Source organism: Oratosquilla oratoria, chromosome 12 (genome assembly GCF_046742065.1).
Source record: "Oratosquilla oratoria isolate Oo_2021 chromosome 12, ASM4674206v1, whole genome shotgun sequence".
Lineage (NCBI taxonomy): Eukaryota > Metazoa > Arthropoda > Malacostraca > Stomatopoda > Squillidae > Oratosquilla > Oratosquilla oratoria.
Genome location: NC_134788.1, coordinates 46,919,569 through 46,929,561, shown reverse-complemented (window position 1 = coordinate 46,929,561; position 9,993 = coordinate 46,919,569). Strand labels below are relative to the sequence as shown.

The following is a 9,993-nucleotide window of genomic DNA, read 5'->3' as shown; positions in this document are numbered from 1 at the left end:
TTCTTCGAGTTCTTCGAGTTCTTCTTCTTCGAGTTTTTCGATTTCTTCTTCGAGTTCTACTTCTTCTTCTTCTTCGAGTTCTTCGAGTTCTTCTTCCTCTTCTTCGAGTTCTTCGAGTTCTTCTTCTTCTTCTTCTTCTTCTTCTTCTTCTTCGAGTTCTTCCTCTTCTTCTTCTTCGATTTCTTCGAGTTCTTCTTCTTCTTCGAGTTCTTCTTCTTCTTCGAGTTCTTCCTCTTCTTCTTCTTCGATTTCTTCGAGTTCCTCTTCTTCTTCGAGTTCTTCTTCTTCTTCGAGTTCTTCTTCTTCACCGTAGTTGGCGGTGTAACCGATTTACCACCAAACGCGAAGGTGTGACCGAATTACCACCGGACGGCGTAAGCAACCATTAGTTTTTTTTTATATTAGAGAATACACCCATGTTGTTGTGTATAGTAACCGTATAAATCGTTTTCTTCCAGACCGTCCCCGCGCCAGATCACTGTTAAAACACTCACCCCGGTCCATGACCCCCTGTTACCTTTTGTTCGGGTCACGCACTTTCGTTCAAAAATTTTAGTTTTGACCATTTCCATTTTATATATATAAAAATGGAAATGGTCAAAACCGGCCGGCCCAGCTACGCCGGGGGCCTTGGCCTGCGGCGCTGCGCCTCAGGCGCGGGCGCTGCGCGCCCTGGGCTACGCCCCTTTTTTGGAAAATAAAGAGTTCTTCTTCGAGTTCTTCTTCGAGTTCTTCTTCGAGTTCTTCGAGTTCTTCTTCGAGTTCTTCGAGTTCTCCTTCTTCTTCGAGTTCTTCTTCTTCGAGTTCTTCTTCGAGTTCTTCTCTTTCGAGTTCTTCGAGTTCTTCTTTTTCGAGTTCTTCGAGTTCTTCTTCGAGTTCTTCTCTTTCGAGTTCTTCGAATTCTTCTTTTTCGAGTTCTTCGAGTTCTTCTTTTTCGAGTTCTTCGAGTTCTTCTTCTTCGAGTTCTCCTTCTTCTTCGAGTTCTTCGAGTTCTTCGAGTTCTTCTTCTTCGAGTTTTTCGATTTCTTCTTCGAGTTCTTCCTCTTCTTCTTCTTCGAGTTCTTCGAGTTCTTCTTCTTCCTCTTCTTCGAGTTCTTCGAGTTCTTCTTCTTCGAGTTCTTCTTCTTCTTCTTCTTCTTCTTCTTCTTCTTCGAGTTCTTCCTCTTCTTCTTCTTCGATTTCTTCGAGTTCTTCTTCTTCTTCGAGTTCTTCTTCTTCACCGTAGTTGGCGGTGTAACCGATTTACCACCAAACGCGAAGGTGTGACCGAATTACCACCGGACGGCGTAAGCAACCATTAAATTTTTTTATATTAGAGATACACCCATGTTGTTGTGTGCTTAGGTGTGCTTAGCCTATGGCGTAGCTTGCTTCGCTCGCTCTTCATTAGAGTACATATAATTTTTGCTATTTCGTAACATATTACAAAGGAGTCTTCAAAATCTCCCGAAGGAGTCTCTAGTCTCCAGAAGTAGTAGTCAAAGTCTCCCGACGTCAAATTCTCCCGTCGTGTGTCTCTCTCTCTCTTTCTCTCTTTCTTTCTCGTTAGGTCAATCATAAAGGCAATACATTTTTTTAATCGTTTATGTTATGTCACATAGGACCCGCGGAAATTCCACGGTTATTCAACTTTTAAGTATTACGAAGGAGTCTTCAAAATCTCCTAAAGGAGCCTTCAGTCTCCAAAAGGAGTCGTCAAAGTCTCCCGACGGTGTCGTCAAATTCTCTCGCTCTTTCTCTCTCTCTCTCCTTCTCTTTTTCGTTAGGTCAATTATAAAGGCAAAAAAGATTTTTGAATCGTTTATGTCATGTCACAATAAACATTTATAGACGTTTGAATACTGTTTATTTATTTGTGTATTTATTTATTTATCTCCTTATTTTCGTGAAGTTCTGTTAGGAGCTCAGAAAGCAACGCGACATGACGTCACACGTTAAGCTTTGAATAAATGGAAATTCCACGGGATTTACGAAAGAGTCTTCAAAATCTCCCGAGGGAGTCTTCATGTTGTTGTGTATAGTAACCGTATAAATCGTTTTCTTCCAGACCGTCCCCGCGCCAGATCACTGTTAAAACACTCACCCCGGTCCACGACCCCCTGTTACCTTTTGTTCGGGTCACGCACTTTCGTTCAAAAATTTTAGTTTTGACCATTTTCATTTTTATATATATAATATATTGATTGATATTTTCGGCCTTGTATATGATTATTGTTTTAGCTCAATACTTTATTTTTTTTTTTACTTCAATTGTAACCATTACGGTGAAAATAGTATTTGCTTTCACATACTTGACATTTGACAATATCTCATATATATAATATTTTTCAAACCTCTGAAATTTTCATAAAATATAAAGAAAAAATCATAATACACACACACACACATATATATATATATTTATGTATATATATATATATATACTGTATATATACATATATATATATATATATATATATATACTGTATATATACATATATATATATATATATATATATATATGTATATATATATTATATACACATATACATATACATACACACACGCACACACACACACACACACATAATATATATATATATATATATATATATATAATTCTCTAATTTGATTTATGTACATATGAATTTCTTTATCATTAGTCTTCATGGGTATCATATGTGGTAATATGGGCAAATGAAAGCTTAGGTTTTATTTCATACGGTAAAGGAAACATGGACTGGAGATGAAGCTTCAGGAATAAAAGCTTCATCTCCAGTCCATGTTTCCTTTACCGTGTCTATACAACTTGTTCACATGGATTTTCATTTTATTTCATAATTTTATCAATTCCAAAGAACACATATTTAAAACTTAACATAAAGGTTTATTTACCTCAAACTTTCAAAGATACAAGTGCACAGAAAATTAAAACAACCAACATATATCAAAGAGCAAGTCATCCAAAAGCAAGCAAACAAAACAGAACAACTTAACAAAAAACAAAAACAAAGCATAAATTAAATGATAACATCATATCTATAATAAACATAAAATGAATCATGCATGGTCACATATTTGAAAATTAATTATACACTTGTATAAGCACCAGTCCAGAGAGCAGAAATTCATGCATTGTAAAAGAAATAATCGTGCAAATAAAATAATCATTATCAATAATAGAATGACACATAATAAAGCAAACCTATTCAGTAAAAATAAAAAGCAAAAACGTGCATGGCTAAAACATTTACCAAAGCTTAACATGCCTTCATAAATAAAAACACTTAACATAGGTAATGCAAAGTAATACAAATAAAAGGATTATCTACAAAATCATAATTGTGCATAACCTGTTAATGAAACTAATCCAGAAGTACAAAACTATGAAAATGGAAATATCTTCACTTACCAAATACCTGCTATATATTGCAATAATGAACATTACAATGCCTCGCTGCCATTTTCACGCTATAGAATGAAAACTAACTCAAGTAATTTCAATATATTTTGTCACATGTAGAGGGGGGAAGAGGGAGAGGGAGAGAGGGTGAAAGAGAAAGAAATAAAGAAAGAGAGAGAGACAGGGAGAGAAAGACAGAAAGAGAGAGAGAGAGGGGGGGAGGGAAGGAGACTGACTATTCACACATGTGTAATTTTCATCAGTTTTCTGCATTTCTTTGGTGGCATATTAACATTTTCTAATTTATGTTTCACCTTTGAATGCTCTGTTATGGAACTTAACAAAATGAAATATTCTCATGTTCAAAAATGTGTTGATAATCAATTTATAGGTTTCCTCACATATAGACAGATTTGTAAGTGGCTTTTCCTGTACCATGAAGGATAATTTACGCTTTACACCATTCATACACATAACCCTCATTATCTCCTTTTGAAAAATTGCTTCAAAAGACTTTATCAAACAAAGCATTTTATCAGTGGGAAAACAAAGATAGTTCACAGTATTATCACCTTTACTACCGATAAAAGTTTCACATAAGCTTAGGTGGTACAAGGTTTGGACATCTCTGATTAATGAATTATTGTAAGTTTGGCAGTCATGGATTTTTTTAATTCTGTGACAACAATAACCAGCAATATGTTATTATGTTATCTTTAATCAAGTCAGTAATAATAAATTCATCATGACTAATGGCAGAAAAATCAAATTGAGTCATTAATGATTCACATGATTCCAAACTGTCCACTTCATAATCAAAATGTGTAATGAAATCATCAATATTTTTAAATTCATCATTATTTTGATCATTTAAAATGTTTTCATTTTCAAGATTATCATCAAAATTCATTATATGATCAATTAATTGTTGACACTCATTTTCAACAGGGTTTGCCTGTTCTATAAAATTGACAGACTGCACTGCATCATGGGATTCATCTGGCATTTCTGAAATCTTTAAATAATTCAAAAAAGGAGTCAGATCATTTTTACAATCAGAATTTTCAGCACATATGGAAAGATTATTATATGCCAGATTTTTCATAGAAGTTTTAAATTGTTGAGCATTGGGTGTGTAATTATTACCTCCTGCTTTCCTAACGCAGCTAAAAAAGTTTTCATGACAATCTTGATTAATGCGTCGAGTTAATAAAGAATTGAATTTGCAATTTTCAGACACATCTTCCCATAATGCCATTAAAGAAGAAATATTTAGGAGCCAACCTTGTATATTTGGTATTTGTCTATGTGTTCCTATTATTTGCCAAGATTTTATCCACTCTTTAATACTTTTAAGGAATTGGATATTACTGCTGTTTTTTCTGATGGCACATTTCCTATCTCTATAATGATTTATTGAACTAGAATAAAAAACGTCAAACAAATCATTCATATTATTTATAAATGTTGACGTTGCTACAGCTTCTTTAAATAATACCCCAAAAGTGGCATATGTATAAATGCCACATGCAACCGTTCTGCTAAAAAGCTGAGAACCATAGCACACTCTTATTTTCTCAAACAAGTTGCTTATTAGATGATGGTCTGTAAGTTTAGGTGCTATCCTACAGTCAGAAGGATGAGTTTTGTCCATTTTGTAAAAATCTGAAATGTACCTGTTAATTGGTGAAATTATGTTATACTGCATATGCCAATGTCAGCCCCAGACAATCTACATGATCTACATTATATGCCAATCAGCAGCATTTTCCTTAATACTTTTGCATCTTTCACATTAACAGCTCATTATGAAGAAATATTTGTGGAATGTGAAATACTCTAATTAGAATATGTCCTACAGGTTGATGGGGGCTACATCTCCAATACCCCCATGACACATTGCATCCAACTCACATTCATGTAAGAGAGCATAATGTGGAATAAATCTAAAACTGAGTTATAACTTCATTCATATATGTTTATTAAATACTACTAAGTAATTTGATAAGAGATGACTTTATCTTCCTTAGACTACGTCCAAAACTCCAGCAATCTCTCTCTACCTAAGAGGAGTGTTGATGGGTGTATGCCATCCCCCAGCACCTACCAGAACAATTTCTATTCTTATCACATTATCACATTTATGCCAAGAGTGTGAAACAGGTCAATAAAACATCTATATAACTGTGGACTCAATTGTGGTACTAATATCTGTTTTTGCAATTTGACATATGTTGCTTACTTTTTTATGATTTACAGGCCATCTCTTATAGAATTATGCAATGCTAATAAATGGTCAGTACTAACCAAAGTTCTCATCCAATGAACTTGACAAGATTTCCATTTCAATTTGCTGGTGATGCAAAGTACTTGCAGTATCCAAGTGCAGGTCAATATCTGTAAAATAATATATGTGATGTTTTGTACTGTTATAAACAGATAATGTATGTAAGGTATCTATGCTCAGATTTTAGTTTGTAATTTCAAGTTGAAATATGTTTTGTGCAAATCCAAAATTAGCTAATGGCAATGAAAGAATATTCTAAATAATGTTCAACTTTAAAGTAATACAGAAATATATAATATATAGGGACAAGCAATGTTTTGTTTCAAATGCAATGTGCTAATAAAATAAAGTAATTTCAATTAATCTCAGAACTGTGCTATACTATTTTCACATTGATCAAGCCCTTACCTGCATCCATACTGGTTATTTCTGGCTCATCTGGGTGTGCTGGATCTGATAGATAATAGAATGCACAATGAAAATCAAACAATGTTAATTATTGTAATCTTATGATAATGTATATATAAAACTGCATTGACTTACCAGGCAAATTTTGATCTGGGTATGCATTGGGGCACAAACGGGTTGATGATGCATATTGCCGTTGATAAAAATGATGGCTACATATTCTTTGACTTTTATTTAATTGTGTAGGTTTTTTCTTCCTTAATGTTGATATACCGGTTACTTGTATCCACTTTGAACATCTATCAAAAAGAAGAGAATGTTGATTTACACTTTTACTTAATAAAATGACACTTATATGTCTACAATACTTAATGTTGGCAGTATAATATACACTTACCTTTGTGGTTCTTTAGAAAACCGATGGTACATGAATTCAGGATGAGAACTTTTGGACCGTTTGCAAATAACACAGGGATTACCGTCTCGCACCATGATTGGTTAGAACTAACCATGTGTTCCAAGTGACAGATGACTCAAATGTAAACATGCAGACGATTCAAAAAGCCCGCTAATTCTTTCCAAATGAAGCTCAGCGATCTCTAGCGTTGATTGAAGTAACTAAACTCATGAGTAATCAGTTTGGCTATTTACACACCTTTCCGTGACTTCCTGTCTTTCGTATATATATAATATAGTCTTTGTATCTGACTAAAGTAGCCCAATACATAAGTATACATATGCTATATATATGTATATAATACGTATATATATATATATATATATATATATATATATATATATATATATATATATTATATATATATATGATATATATATATACAAAATTAAAACATTTCAAAAGTGACACTTTTTAAAAATGTTACATGCCATGGACTCCTAGACCTCCGAAGACTCCCAGACCTTCGAGAACTCCTAGACCTTCGAGAACTCCTAGACCTTCGAGGACTCATAGACCTTTGAGAACTCCTAGACCTTCAAAAACTTCTAGACCTTCGAGAACTTCTAGACCTTCGAGAACTTCTAGACCTTCGAGGACTCCTAGATCTTCGATGACTCCTAGACCTTCGATGACTCCTAGACCTTCGGGGACTCCTAGACATTTGAGGACTCCTAGAACTTCGAGGATTCCTAGACCTTCGAGGACTACTAGACCTTCGAGGACTCCTAAACCTTCGAGGATTCCTAGACCTTCGAGGATTCCAAGACCCTCGAAGACTCCAAGACCCTCGAAGACTCCTAGACCTTTGAGGACTCCTACACCTTGGAAGACTCCTAGATCTTCGAAGACTGCTAGACCTTCGAGAACTCCTAGACGTCCGAGGACTCCTAGACCTTCGAGGACTCCTGGACATTTGAGAATTCCTAGACCTTCGAGGACCCCTAGACCTTCGAGAACTCCTGGACCTTCGAGGACTCCCTAGACCTTCGAGGACTCCTAGACCTTCGAGGACCCCTAGACCTTCGAGAACTCCTGGACCTTCGAGGACTCCCTAGACCTTCGAGGACTCCTAGACCTTCGAGAACTCCTATATTATATAGTTTTACCATTCAGCAGCATCAGACTTTACATGCCATGGACGATCATCGTTGAGCCGTGGACGATCATCGTTGAGCCATGGACGATCATAGCTGAGCCGTGGATATTAATCGTTGATCCGTGGACGATCATCGTTGAGCCGTGGACGATCATCGTTGAGTCAAGAATGATCATCGTTGAGCCGTGGACGATCATAGTTGAGCCATGGACAATCATCGTTGAGCCATTGACGATCATCGTTGAGCCATGGACGATCATCGTTGAGCCGTGGACGATCATCGTTAAGCCATGGACGATCATCGTTGGGCCGTCGACGATTATCGTTGAGCCATGGACGATCATGGTTGGGCCATGAACGATCATCGTTGAGCAATGGACGATCGTCGTTGAGCCATGGACGGTCATCGTTGAGTCAAGAACGATCATCGTTGAGCCATGGACGATCATCGTTGAGCCGTGGACGACCATCCATGAGCCATGGATGATCATCGTTGAGCCGTGGACGATCATCGTTGAGCCGTGGATGATGATCATTGAGCCGTGAACGATCATTGAGCAATGGACGATCATCGTTGAGCCATGGACTATCATCGTTGAGTCAAGAACGATAATCGTTGAGCCATGGGCGATCATCGTTGAGCCGTGGACGATCATCGTTGAGTCATAGACGATTATCGTTGAGCCATGGACGATAATCGTTGGGCCGTGGACGATCATCGTTGAGCAGTGGATGATGATCGTTGAGCAATGGACGATCATCGCTGAGCCATGGACGATCATCGTTGAGCCATGGACGATCATCGTTATACAATGAACGATCATCGTTGAGCAATGGACGATTATCGTTAAGTCAAGAACGATTATCGTTGAATGGACGATCATCGTTGAGCAATGGACGATCATCATTGAGCCATGGACAATCATCATTGAACCATGAACGATCATCGTTGGGCCGTGGACGATCATCGTTGAGCAGTGGATAATGATCGTTGAGCAATAGACAATCATCGTTGAGCAATGGACGATCATCGTTAAGCCATGGACGATCATCGTTGAGCCGTGGACGATCATCATTGAACCATGAACGATCATCGTTGGGCCGTGGACGATCATCGTTGAGCAGTGGATAATGATCGTTGAGCAATAGACAATCATCGTTGAGCAATGGACGATCATCATTAAGCCATGGACGATCATCGTTGAGCCGTGGACGATCATCGTTGAGTCAAGAACGATCATTGTTAAGCCATGGACGTTGTTGAATCAAGAATTATCGTTAAGTCGTGGACGATCATCGTTGAGCCGTGGACGATCATCGTAGAGCCGTGAACGATCATCGTTAGGCCATGGACGCTCATCGTTGAGCCATGAACGATCATCGTTGAGCCCTGAAAGATCATCGTTTTGCAATGGACGATCATCGTTGAGTCGTGGACGATCATCGTTGACTCAAAAACGATCATCGTTGAGCCGTGGACGATCATGTTTGAGACAAGGTGAAGAACGATCATCGTTGAACCGTGGACGATCATCGTTGAGCCGTGAAGGATCAAAGTTGAGCCGTGGACGATCATCGTTGAGCCGTGGACGATCATAGCTGGGCCGTGGACGATCATCGTTGAGCCTTGAACGATCATCGTTAGGTCATGGACGATCATCGTTGAGACGTGGACGATCATCATTGAGACGTGGACGATCATCGTTGAGCCGTGGACGATCATCGTTAAGCCGTTGACGATTATAAAAATTAAACCATTTCAAAAGTGACACATTTTAAAAATGTTGCATGCCATGGACGATCATCGTTGAGCCGAGGACGATCATGGTTGAGTCAAGAAGGTCAAGAACGATCATCGTTGAGCCGTGGACAACCATCGCTGAGCCGTGGACGATCATCGTTGAGTTAAGAATGATCATAGTTGAGCCGTGGATGATCATAGTTGAGCCGTGGACGATCATCGTTGAGCTGTGGACGATCATCGTTGAGCCGTGGACGATTATCGTTGACCCGTGGACGATCACCGCTAAGCCGTGGACGATCATCGTTGAGTAAAGAACGATCATCGTTAAGCCGTGGACGATCATCGTTGAGCCGTAAACGGTCATCGTTAACCCGTAGACGACCATCGTTGAGCCGTGGATGATGATCGTTGAGCTGTGAACGATCATCATTGAGCAATGGACGATCATCGTTGAGCCGTGGACGATCATCGTTGAGCCGTAGACGATCATCGTTGAGCCGTGAACGATCATCGTTAAAGCCGTGGACGATCATCGTTGAGTCAAGAACGATCATCGTTGAGCCATAGACGATCATCTTTGAGCCGTAGACGATCATCTTTGAGCCGTGGACGATCA

At 38.3% G+C, this 9,993-nt stretch overlaps 1 protein-coding gene across 1 annotated transcript; it reads right to left on the bottom strand.

Moving 5' to 3' along the window:
• Positions 1–3,054: 3,054 nt before the first annotated feature.
• LOC143030742 (uncharacterized) lies at positions 3,055–6,712 on the bottom strand. Its single transcript, XM_076193945.1, has 5 exons — positions 6,475–6,712; positions 6,213–6,376; positions 6,078–6,122; positions 5,690–5,779; positions 3,055–4,397 (listed from the first exon to the last, which is right to left on the bottom strand). The coding sequence occupies exons 1-5, from the start codon at positions 6,567–6,569 to the stop codon at positions 4,378–4,380; spliced, it is 414 nt and encodes a 137-aa protein (XP_076050060.1). The 5' UTR covers positions 6,570–6,712; the 3' UTR covers positions 3,055–4,377.
• Positions 6,713–9,993: the final 3,281 nt, after the last annotated feature.